This window comes from Barbus barbus (genome assembly GCF_936440315.1).
Source record: "Barbus barbus genome assembly, chromosome: 12".
NCBI classification, from domain to species: domain Eukaryota; kingdom Metazoa; phylum Chordata; class Actinopteri; order Cypriniformes; family Cyprinidae; genus Barbus; species Barbus barbus.
The window spans coordinates 9,523,239-9,536,952 of record NC_136740.1 but is presented as its reverse complement, the minus strand read 5'-3'; the positions used below and the strand labels follow the sequence as shown (position 1 = coordinate 9,536,952).

The 13,714-nt window shown below is 37.8% G+C and overlaps 1 protein-coding gene across 1 annotated transcript in view; it reads right to left on the bottom strand.

Annotated features, from left to right (window-relative positions):
• The window catches only part of LOC306878283 (serine/threonine-protein kinase ULK4-like), a 221,934-nt gene that overhangs the window by 132,222 nt on the left and 75,998 nt on the right, over positions 1-13,714 (bottom strand). The window contains exons 23-24 of the mRNA XM_079430532.1: positions 609-742; positions 92-213 (exon numbers count right to left, since the gene is read on the bottom strand). Of these exons, the coding sequence (XP_079286658.1) occupies positions 92-213; positions 609-742 (256 nt within the window). The remainder of the gene's footprint in view (positions 1-91; positions 214-608; positions 743-13,714) is intronic.

The window sequence follows — 13,714 nt, the reverse complement described above, 5'->3', positions numbered from 1 at the left end:
TTTTCCTCAAGTTGTATCATCCTTGTGGAAATAGAAACCCAAAATAACTAGCAAAAAGGTAAATATAGCAAGACCTGACACAGACACACACCTGTGAGGTGAGCAGATGCAGCACCACAGCCATCATGGGGAGGCTCTGCTTCAGCTGACGGGACTGCGTAGGAGAGGGGTGCTTCCTTCCCACAATGCTGCCCAACACGGACAGGATGTCATCTACAGAGAGCCCACATAAACAGAAGCAGTGAGAAATCAGCCAATCACAAACAATCCGTCATGATCAGTCTGGGTAGGTGGCCGGGGGCGTGAGCAGGTGCGTCTCTGTGTTGGGACGAAACCCGCAGGAAGAACTGAACCGGTTTGAACTGGTTTCATGGGGGAGAGGTGGTGTGTAGAGGCACTGATTCACAAATGAAAAAGGAGGAACAGGTCGATACCTGAGAGCCTGCTCACATATTCAATCAGAAAGGTAATTAAAGAGAGCCCAATCAAATTCAATGTTAATTTTCATTGCCCCTGCTTTGTTTTCCCCATTTCACTCTGTTCCTTCTGAAGTGAATTCTTTGCATTCCCTTTTCCCATCTTTTTTGGGTGTATTGTGATTGATTTACCCAGGATGGCTGGCAATTCGTGCACGGTGTGACGGATGAAGAGGGTCAGGCATTTTGACAGGTATTCATTGCCGCTTTGTTGCTCCTTTCCTGGCGTGGCCTTTCGGACGTCTCTTTCAATGTACATCACCAGCCTGAGAGAAGGGTTGGCAAAACATTATTATTCATCTGCAGACACCCAGACCAAACAGAGAAAGAGAGAGAGAGAGAGAGAGAGAGAGAGAGAGAGAGAGAGAGAGAGAGAGAGAGAGAGAGAGGCAGATCTGAAACACACAGTGGGAAGAGGATAGATGCTTTTAATAAATTACACTCAACAGCTGGAGGGGTGACAGAATGGAGATGAAATGGTGTTGATCCTGAAACAATATCAGGAAGGGAATGCGGTCTGTCTGCCTGGCTAAAAGACCAGAGAAAAACAAGATGCATCTGGCAAGGAATTGAATTTGAAGTGTATAAGGTACGAAAATTGGAGGCTGAATTAGAGATGAATGAATGTGACTTGATTCAAACATGCAAACCGACATATTAGGATTGATTAATGGGGTTGGTGTTCTCTTAGTAAAACCTTGGATCAGATCTCCTGGGATTCTGGGAAAATTGCCTTGGATCTTACATTATGATACCAGCACAATCCCAGGGGCATGAAGAAATAGATGTTCTTTTTATGGATGTTTTTGTACTTTTATAATAATAACAAAAAAACTGTGAACTAAAAGTGAACTAATTATGGATTTTTTTTTCTTCTTCTCGCCACAGTGTAATTTCAGCCACATCTGAAACCATGTTTTGTGTTTTGATAGCATTCTGTTTTACAAATGACAATGATACAAAAAAAAATTGAAATATTTATTTTTCTTGGACAAATCCTTTGCTAAATTTAATTTCATGGATAGCATTTTACATTAATATATACAATTAAACATTTATTATGTATTTATTTATCAATCATGACAAAATCGTTAACAAAATGTGACAAAATGTACCGCCTGATATGACAATATAAACTGTATATATATATATATATATACAGTTACAGTTGTATATATATATACACACATATACACAGTTTATATTGTCATATCAGGCGGTACATTTCAGGCGGTACATGTATATGTATACTGTGTATATACAGTGGGTACGGAAAGTATTCAGACCCCCTTAAATTTTTCACTCTTTGTTGTATTGCAGCCATTTGCTAAAATCATTTAAGTTCATTTTTTTCCCTCATTAATGTACACACAGCTCCCCATATTGACAGAAAAACACAGAAATTGACATTTTTGCAGATTTATTAAAAAAGAAAAACTGAAATAATCACATGGTCCTAAGTATTCAGACCCTTTGCTCAGTATTTAGTAGAAGCACCCTTTTGATCTAATACAGCCATGAGTCTTTTTGGGAAAGATGCAACAAGTTTTTCACACCTGGATTTGGGGATCCTCTGCCATTCCTCCTTGCAGATCCTCTCCAGTTCTGTCAGGTTGGATGGTAAACGTTGGTGGACAGCCATTTTTAGGTCTCTCCAGAGATGCTCAATTGGTTTAAGTCAGGGCTCTGGCTGGGCCATTCAAGAACAGTCACAGAGTTGTTGTGAAGCCACTCCTTCGTTATTTTAGCTGTGTGCTTAGGGTCATTGTCTTGTTGGAAGGTAAACCTTCGGCCCAGTCTGAGGTCCTGAGCACTCTGGAGAAGGTTTTTGTCCACGATATCCCTGTACTTGGCCGCATTCATCTTTCCCTCGATTGCAACCAGTCGTCCTGTCCCTGCAGCTGAAAAACACCCCCGTGCCTGGTTTTCTCCACACATACCGCTTAGAATTAAGGCCAAAAAGTTCTATCTTGGTCTCATCAGACCAGAGAATCTTCAGGTGTTTTTTATCAAACTCCATGCGGGCTTTCATGTGTCTTGCACTGAGGAGAGGCTTCCGTCGGGCCACTCTGCCATAAAGCCCCGACTGGTGGAGGGCTGCAGTGATGGATGACTTTCTACAACTTTCTCCCATCTCCCGACTGCATCTCTGGAGCTCAGCCACAGTGATCTTTAGGTTCTTCTTTACCTCTCTCACCAAGGCTCTTCTCCCCCGATAGCTCAGTTTGGCCGGATGGCCAGCTCTAAGAAGGGTTCTGGTCGTCCCAAACGTCATCCATTTAAGGATTATGGAGGCCACTGTGCTTTTAGGAACCTTAAGTGCAGCAGAATTTTTTTTGTAACCTTGGCCAGATCTGTGCCTTGCCACAATTCTGTCCCTGAGCTCTTCAGGCAGTTCCTTTGACCTCATGATTCTCATTTGCTCTGACATGCACTGTGAGCTGTAAGGTCTTATATAGACAGGTGCGTGGCTTTCCTAATCAAGTCCAGTCAGTATAATCAAACACAGCTGGACTCAAATTAAGGTGTAGAACCATCTCAAGGATGATCCGAAGAAATGGACAGCACCGGAGTTAAATATATGAGTGTCACAGCAAAGGGTCTGAATACTTAGGACCATGTGATATTTCAGTTTTTCTTTTTTAATAAATCTGCAAAAATGTCAACAATTCTGTGTTTTTCTGTCAATATGGGGTGCTGTGTGTACATTAATGAGGAAAAAAAAAAATTAACTTAAATGATTTTAGCAAATTGCTGCAATATGTGCAATAATAAAGAGTGAAAAATTTAAGGGGGTCTGAATACTTTCCGTACCCACTGTGTGTGTGTGTGTGTATATATATATATATATATCTCTCATATATAATTAATGAAATGGTTTCAGTGACACAAAACAGGCTCATATGTGCACATAGTATTATTGTATACTGTGATTGTATATTTATCTTTACATTTTAATAAACAATGCTTTATTTAACATGACAATTACTGGTGTATACGAGCACAAAAAATGTGTATACATACTCTTCAGTTGGCATACACATAAGGATACTTTCATGTCAGTTTTTGCCTTTATGCTGCAACTCAATTTTACATAGTATTTAGGATCAAATCTGATCATGCGTGTGTTTTATAAATGAAGTCCTGGTCTGTGACTATGGTAAAACAATAAAACCTAACACAATAAAAATGCATTAATTTGACAAATAAGATGTATTATTCAATTAAATGGGATTGTCATGAGATGAATATTATAAAATCACTTAAATGACTGAATTACTTAAATTACTTAAGTCCATATTAATTAGAAAAGTAATAGCACTCCTCTCCAAAAAACTACATGATTTGATGTATAATTCATGTTTGCAGCACAAGCTGTGTAGAAACAAGTTAAACATTTAGGATTTGTAAGAGGCTTGTTCAAATCCATAAACTTAAGAATGAGCAACAGTAATAGTGACGCTTGCCTTAGCAAGCACCATAAATTCAATTTTAACACTTGGCATTAGAATGTCAATGACAAAAGAGTATCTCAACACAAGACAATTTATTCAGCCTCACCTCTAGTGTCTCAAAACTAATCAATTCACTACAAACAACAGATGCGTCTCGTGAGAGAAGTAGCTAACATGTAATATTCATGATATTGTTATGTATGTCATGGACACAGTGAAGAACATGAATAAGAAAAGAGATGATATAGCTTGGGTAGAAGTGAGGACCAGGCCAATTTCAAGAACTGCTGATCACTGCAGTAGCTATCTTCTCTGATTTATAAACCACATTAAAGAAATAGAGAACAAAAAAAACTGTGGTGTCATTATTTATTTCATTATTATCTTAAAGGATCAAACAGTCATAATTGACTTCAAATCTCTTCTTTTTCATACCTTTGCATTGTCGCATATTCAAACTTGACTAGACATTGTGAGAATCTACAGCAGTTTTTGGCAAGATTTTCAGTGAATAAAGACTTACATTTAGATTTGTTCCTCATGCAAACTATCATATGACTTGCACATAAAGGTCACATAAGCAAAACTTCAGTGTGAAACAAACAATCAAACAAACTTCATGCCAAAGTGGTGAATTCACATGACCAATTTGAACATGAGCAAAATCTGCATTTATGCTGGTCTCTTTTGCCCTCTCAAATTTGCAGATTTCACAAAACAACGGTAAATGTGACCGCACATTTACAGTAAGTGACATAGGTTATATTCATTTTTTATTTGTAATGCATTTATTTATTTATTTGTCATTTAGCTGGCCCTTTCCCCCCCCAAAAAAAAACAAACAAGTTTGGTATGCATCTTGGTTCTGAAGTCACAGTTCGGTCCATTTTTGGTACAGCAGGGAGAAAAACTAAACCTAAAATTAATTTTTTTTTATTAAACAGCGGCTTACTTAAATTGTGGCTACATGTGTATGCATTCAATTGTATTTACAATTTTCTCATCAAAGAGAGACAAAATTGCATTTACTGTTTGAATTTCCTGATAAAATGGAAATTATTTGAAAGATGACACTTTGTCTCTTACCAAAAGTAACAAAACATGAATTATTGGACAAGAGGTGTAATGTATGTCTTGTAAAGTTTTATTCAAGCATGAACCGAAACAGAACAGGCTAAAAGATCAATATTGGGATATTCAGAATCATTATAGATTCGCTAAAATGACGATATATAAAACTAGGAGTTTCAAACTGAGTTCCACATGTGGTTAAAACAACGCTTTATTTTTTTTTGGCACATACCGAACCAAAAAACCCATAAGTTGGGTCAACATCAAGTCTATCCAGATACACTGTGTACTCGTTAAATTAATTGCAGGATCTAAGATGTTCCAAGATCATTCAATCACTATTCTTACACTAAAAAGATGAAGCTCTGCCAACAGTGCAGATATGTCTTTAAAAACAGTTTGTCAAGAGCAACGTCTCCTCTCCTCTAAGTGAGAGAAATGAGATTGTGAGAGGGTGAGATCCACAGCACCAGAAGTGACAGCCCGTCTCTGCCCTCAAACCCATGCTAATTAAGAAACACTGTTAATTAACTTGTTTGAAACCAGCACTGCACACTTCTATACAATCAGTGCCTCAACATTTCCCCGCGAGTCAGTTCCTCCCAGCCCCTCATAACACACACAAGCATGCAAACTGGTACACACAAATAAACACACACACGTACGTTTCTGCTGAGGCGCGTCTCTCAAATTAGACACGGATGAAAAAGCAAACAGTGAGAAAATTGCACAGAGCCCAGCAGTGTGGGAAGGAAATGCACCCAGCAATTATACCAGAGGCTGAAAGTAAGTTTGAACAGAGGACTAGAGGGAACACACTGGATTAAACTCCAATGAGAGAGCAATCGCCTACTTAACTAGCACGCTCAACAAAGAGGAGAACTGGGACCTGGATGCAAACCTGGCAAATACATACTGTATTAAAGTAGCACTGGCTAAACAAATAAAAGCATACGCTAAAATGAGCATTACAAACATTTAACAGCGCTTGTTTAGATGACCAAAACTCAATAATGAAAGATTTTATCTTTCCTTTGAATTAGTTGCTCAGTGACTTGACTCTATTAAATTGTAATTGGCTCTGAAATTAACACAGGAGTTCTCTGCTCAGGAATATTATTGGTAAAACCCTTCCGAGAATAGTCGATATAGAAAGTGCCAACCAAACTAAAAGCTTTAAACACCTCGATATCCAGTAAACAGAAATGTGAGACTTTACAATCTAAAGCAGTACAATAGCAGTCAAAATACTTAATTATATTGAATCATTTCAATGAAAACAGTAAAATGGATCATATTCATTTATATTCTATTAAAGTCCATTTATAAAGGTTTTAAGCAGTTGAATAATTTTATGACCATTTCCATAAATACTGATTGATTGATTGATTTGATTGATGTTTTGAAGAACTGTCTGTAAACACTTCCAAAATTAGTAACACTGCTTGTTCATGAGTTGCAAGTTCTCTGATGAGTCCAAAAAATTTAACACTGATCACCCACTCTCCCAGTGGCCTTAGTTCTTGGAAAAGTGACAAGTGTTCTTTACAGCTTGTATGAGAAATTTGCAAATTTACTTAAAACCCTATGAATCAGAGATATACGATCTTGGTATGAAATTAGAGTATAAAATACCACAAACTAGACTAAAACTAGACCAAAATGGAAAAGCCATAGGTTGTAAACTAAGGACAACCTATGAATCGGTTTCTCGTAGGTCCACTTATGGTAGCAATAACTTGAAGTAATCACCTTCTGTATGAATTTATCGGTCTCTTTCTTGGTTCTGGAAGAATTTGGCCCATTTTTCTTAACAACGCTGCTCCAGTTTATTGAGGATTGTGGGCATTTGTTTATGCACAGTTTATGCTCAAACAACTTAACTTCCGGTCTATGTTTGTTTATCGGTCAGGTTAGTGGCTATGGCGCCAACTACAAATGCAGTTAAAGTCAAAGTACCACTAGAGCGATTCGAAAGCATGCTCTACAGCTCTCATGGTACTTTGATGTCACACACGATCGGTCTGAGCAGTGCAGCTTCAAGTCAAACACAACTATTCTAGATGTTTGTTATTGATTGATTCTTTGCGGAAGTCTACCGGAAGTTAAGTTTGGGCCACAAAAGCACGTATTCACAGTAATGTTTGTAGTTGTTTAAACCATCTATAAGGGAGAATTAAATCTGTTATGACATATTCAATGCTTTATGGGATTGCGTGGTCACCTAAATTAAAAAGTAGCTCACTCTGTGGAGTCGAATTGTGAGCAAACGAGTTTACATTCATTCTCAAAGTCTAAGAAACATGTGGACAGCATTTCTTTCCCCCATTAATGGTAAACTGATATTGTGATAAATATTGATATTGCGTGATATGGAAAGAAAATAGAATAAAAATAAATAAAAAAATATTTTGGGGCAATTTCACCCAGCCCAAATTATTATTCTTAAAAAATAAATAAAATTGGCATCACTGGCATGTGAACGTGGGTGGAATGTATTCTTTTAGTTTAATTCAGAAAGTAGAGCAAGTTAAGAAAAAGTTATTTTTTGTGTGTGTTTTTATAGCATGTCGATCCCTTATTTCAAAAGATCAAGGATTATTTGATTCCTTGTGTTATGGCTATTTTCAAGTATTCTCAGCAAATAAATGATCACTGATGCAAGGATTGCAAACAATATGTCTCACCATTTCACAATCAGTTTTTAGAAATTAAGCAAAATAATATACAAATGGAAGAGTGTGGGCTACATTCCCAATCGTACCTGGCATTGAGCTCATCTGCAGAGAATGCTGTTTGTTCTTAGATTAGACTGATTGAGCTTGACGGCTGTGTAGGTGACCTCCATTGATTCTATGTGATGTGTGTTTCAGTGTGTTGAAAAGCTGCAGCCCAACAAATTGTTACCTTGAGAGAGAAATATAAAGTCATTGGAGCTTATGGCTGAATAGGATGGGCCAATGCTTGTTTGTTTTCTATTTGTATAAACATGTATTAAAACGTTAATATTTATGAGCACCATTTAAATATGAGCACTATAATAACTTGCCTTATCAAGCACCACTAACTAATTCAGAACACTAATCACCACCACCATCAAAATTGACAACTTGTACATTTTAAATACAAAGACAACATCTTTCTGAGTGACACCAGCAAAAAGAAACACAAAGAACATCAAAACTAGGAAAAGCAAATGATTGCTTTGAATGTCGTTTGTGCTGTAATCTACCACAGCGTTCCAGTTTTCATTTTCTCTTCAGCCAAGTCTTTCTTCCAGGGTCAAGCAGAACAGAGCTACATTCTTAATTGACAGCAGCTTTAAAGCAAAGCTCATCTCTTAGAATCTTGGGAGTAATATGAAGAGAGAGCATTTTCAGGTGTGTAATTCATTTCATTGAGCTTTGAGTTCAAATGAATCATTCTTATACTTCTCAGTGTTAATAAAAGTGATGGTTATAAAACCACACAGCCTAGGCTATGCAAACAGTTATTAGACACCATATTTATTTTCCATTTCAATAATCTAACAAAGGGTGCTTTGACATCTGTAGTTCGGTTCATTTGGTCCAATCCAAATGCAGAAAATTATACATTGTAGCCATTTTTAGCCGTTTTGGTTCCTTTTCACACCACACTGTTTGCTCTGGTCCGAACCAGCTGAAAAGAGCCAAAATTCAGTCACGTGACAACATCCGCTTCACTTGTTGGCTAGATGTGTCTTTGAACGCATTCCCTAAACTGCTTTTCGATTGGTCAGAAAGAGCGTGCGGGAAAATTCCAACGGTGCTCCCGGAAATAAACAAAGACGGGAGTAAAATGCAGCAGACAGCACACCGCTATTTTGAGGCTCCGCACCTCCTCACAACCCCAAGTTTGTCCGCGACCTGCCATGCTAAACTGCAAACTGTCAACAAACACTTCCTCATCCCATAATGCACAGCTCAGCTGACTACGGCAGCTGGTTTAGTCCGAAAATGCGCAGTTTTTTTTGCAGTTGGGTCTGTTTGAGGTCGGATCGCGTTCTCACCACAAACTAACCACTCCAGGGTTCGTTTGAAAGCGTGCCGAGACCACCTCTTCAAGGAGGTCTTGGTACGCTTGTTTGGTCCGCTTTTGGTGCGCACCCGAGTGCGACTGCTGCTTTCTCACCTGCCCAAACGAACCTCACCAAGAGGGAAAACGAACTCTAGTGCGATTCAACCGAACTAAATGAGGCAGCTGTGAAAGCACCCATAATTTGCGTCCAACTTTAACAGAAGCAGAAGCTGTACTTTACTTTTGCTAAAGACATCCCAACTCAAACTTCTGCATGCCTCCTAAATCCTCTACTGAAGCGGTTACCCTTCACTAAACCCCACCATAAAATGCAACACAAGCTTTCAAAGTGAAATTTCCAGTGAGTGGTGAACATTTTCAATTGTGAAGTGAAGTGATGTGACATACTGCCAAGTATGGTGACCCATACTCAGAATTCGTGCTCTGCATTTATCCCATCCAAAGTGCACACACACAGCAGTGAACACACACACATTCACTCCCCCCACCTACAATCCCTGCCGGCCTGAGACTCGAACCTGCAACCTTTGGATTACGAGTCCGAATCTCTAACCATTAGGCCACGACTTCCCCAATTGTGGAATTCCTGAACAATTGTGTACAATTGTTCAGTTTTCCAGAAACAGGTGAATGTGAATTTAGCAACATTTTATTACTTTGGTTGTTGCATGTATTGCAGCAGTTCAGAAACGAAACCCCACCCTAAACCTAACCGGTAGTGTTAACAAAAGCAAATGTGAGATAAAAAACACATTTGCTGAAGTAGCCATGCCATTTTAGCTTGTTTTTACAATCATCATGACATCAATTATCATGACTCATGTTTCACGGGACCAGAATGCTCCATATTGAGAGTGCAATGCTGTACCGGGTGAGCTACAGAGCAAGCTTACTACATCGGAAAAGTTCATACAAATGGAACTGGTTGTGTGATGTAAATGTCAAGATGTATTCGTTTAAAATGTATTAGTAAAAGTGTTTTGAGGTCTTAACATAGTCATGTGAAAGGAACCACATGAAAATAAATTGATAATATTTTGTGTGAACAGAAATAAAAATAGTTGGTGTTTTACTGCCACTAGTGTTAATTTCAGCTGAATACTGCAGTGAATTGTACGCATAGCTGTGTTTTTAGAGTTTTAGAGGTTTCCAAAGAGCCTAAGTTGTTCAAAAGTTACTGACATATCCTACCACAGCAACTTTTCTGTCCACTACATTGTCTGACAAGCTGTTACTCTTGCCTATTATAATGCTGCCTTCAAGTCCTCTTGGGAAATTCCTTCTTATTAGCTAGGTCAATTGATATTAATCAATGTGCGTTCAGCTCAAGTAAATATTAACAAAGAATTAATTGAGTAAGATTGAGATTGAGATTGAGCAAATATATATTATGGTCCCAGCATACCAGATCCAAGAACTACGGATATTTTGGTTCATAACCCCTTTTCTGAGGATTAATAGAAAGTGACTTACAATTCTTTAGTTTTTATTTTATTTATTTATTTTTTCAATTTAACACTTAAGAACAGCTCACATACAGTATTATCATCACAATATAAACACAATATAAACACAATTGAGGCGTCTCTCTACCATCATTTGCATTTCCTTTTATTTATTTTTTTCCTGAGTAATTTCATGTTTTGGCCAATGAGCAATCTTTGCCACAAATCTAAAATACACAAGAATGATATTTCATCTCAAGAGCACCCCCCCATATAGAGCACTCTGAGGGTCCTCACAAAATTGAACACACCTCCATTTACTGACAGGAGAGAGGCAATAATGACAACCTTGGTATTTACAAGTGCACCAATGCCTCAGAGTTCTGTTGCTGCCAGACTGGATTAGCCTATAATAAATTTCCTCCTCCCAAAAGGCTATCATTTTCCCTCTCTCAGAATGAATTGTTGTCGGATGTCAGGGATATTCAGCGCTCGTAGGTGAGGAGGCACGTGGGAGAAAATGAAAATCCAGAGACATGAGCATGATTTACAAAACCATTTATTCCGAGATGTTAGGATCAAGCAGCCCTTTATTAGTCGGACACGGCGAGCTGGCCGCTACATTACCTGAGGAAGAATAGAAATGAGGAAAGGGAACAGTGACTTTCACAAATTACATTTACCGGGCGCCAGGACTGCTGTGCGCAGATGGGTCTACATGCATACGGTTATAATTGGAATCCTACGCAAGATTGTTTTTTGACTGAATGCCTGGGAACAACAGGAGTGACAGGGTAACATTTTATTCCCTAGCGGTTCTTTGTTATCCTGACAGTTTGAGCTGTAATGCAATGATTTGTGAACCGGCTCTTATAGACCCACAGAATGGGGTCATATATTAGGTCTTTTTCTGCTCTGAGGCAACATTTTCAACTTATCAGTGAATTATCAAACCCTTGATTATATGAATTAGGTGTGTCAGAGCACAGACAGACCTCCTTTGAGAACTGATGAGGGTCTCTGGGAGCAGCTTTAGATCTACAGAAAATAGATCAGATTTTCTGATTAATGGAATCAAATTTAAAGAGTGGGCAGCACGAGGCGGAGATGCAAGAGAACAGCTCCAGCTAAACCAAGGACACTCAAATTTCCTTTACCAGCAGCCAGTCAATAAAATAACCTGGTAAGACTATCAATATTTCATTTTAGGCCGTTTGTTTAATGTACAGTAACCAACAACCAGAGTACTGCCTTAGATCAGCCCCAACTCAACAGTCGCAAATGCTTTAAAACAGACCCTTTCAATTGTAGTTAAGGTGAATTTAAACATGCAAATCTATTAAAAATGCATTAAAAATAGATATACTCTGCCAGTTTGTCCAATGAGTAACCATCCTGCTGAAATCTCTCCAAGTTGCCTGGGATATCACAACGAACATTCAAAGAATCCTTGGGCCGCAGCTAAGGTCAGTGTATATGACTCTAACCTCAGGAAAAATTGGATCCATGGCAGACTAGCAAGGAAGACTCAAGCAAACACTAAAACCTGTCTCAGGTTTGCAGCAGGATGATCCTCAACAGTTCTGGAACAATGTCTTGCAGACAGAAGAATTGAAAAGCGAATGTTTTGGGAATGCTTTTCTGCATCACGACCTTGGATGCCTTGTCGTAGCTGAAAAACCATCAATTCTGCTGTGTAGCAGAGAATGTTAAAACATCCATCTGTAAATTCTAGCTGAGGCACAAGCTGGATCATGCAGCAAGACAATATCCCACAACATAAAAGCCAGGACCTAAAACATGCAGTTCATGTTCGCAAGCCCACAAATATCACTGAGCTGAAGCAGTTCTATGAGGAGGAGTGGGTCAAAATTCCTCCACAGTGTGTAACTGGTGAAACTGTTTATTTGCAGTTATTGTTGCTAATGGCAGTGTATACAGATGGAAACACTAGTTGTTTAGTCAACATTAAACTTATATTGTTTTTCCAAAAGCTATGTTCAAATTTCTCCCAAATAATACATTTTTTATTTATATATTTTGACTTAGAAGAAAACAGTTTTGTATACGCCATGTCAAAATTGCATATAAAGTTAAGCTTGCTTATAGACTTGTAATACTACCAGTTATGGGGGACGATAATGGAATGACATTTTACACAAGTGTGAAGGGGATTATAAACAAAAATTACTTGACCAGAACAGATCATAGATCAATATACCGACAAACAGAATGCCCTTAAATAATGTATATTTGCCAGTACACATGTACTTTTCATACACCTTCTGGAAGTTTGTTAGACTAGTTGGTTATTTATATACTTTTGTCCAATACTTTTGTCCATAGAGTTAGAAACATAGGTTGCAGTTAGCAACTTACAGTGTAAACAACTTAGACTTACAACTTATGCATACACTATAATCGGAAGCCATATTCATCCGAAAGTCTGATTATGTGAAGACTCCTCATTATTAACATACCAGCATACCTTACACTTACAATTTCAGGATGATTAACTATATTTTCATTTTATAAAATTGGGTCCCACTTTATATTAGGTGGCCTTAACTACTATGTACTTACATTAAAAAATAAGTACCATGTACTTATTGTGGTCATATCGTATTTAAAAACACTTTTGCTGCTATTGAGGTGGGATATGGTTAAGGTTAGTGACGTCTGGTAGTACGGGTAGGTTTAAGGGTGGGTTAAGATGTAAGGAATGGGTTAACAGTGTAATTATAAATGTAATTACAGAAATTAATTACAGATGTAATTACATATAGGTATTTTTAAATATGTATGTACAATGTAAAAACATGTATGTACACAATAAGTACATTGTATCAAATTATTAATTTCAATGTAAGTACATAGTAGTTAAGGCCACCTAATATAAAGTGGGACCTAAAATTGTTCTTGGGAGATTTCTTAGAAACGTTTCCAAATAACACTTCCAACCACAATAACCACTGTCTAGCCAACCATAATTATGCTATTGAAATATTTGCATACTGAACTGAATTAGTCATCTTTCTTACATTCATTTTTGTTCCTCCTTCAATTTGTACAATGCAGTACAGTGAGAAGCCACCATTAAGATTTCAAATAAACTATAATTAGTGTAAATGTCAATAGTAGTAAATGGTAAGCTAACTAAAACATTAATAAAGTGCATTTGCATTTACTGTCACTCAGTCAAATTTCA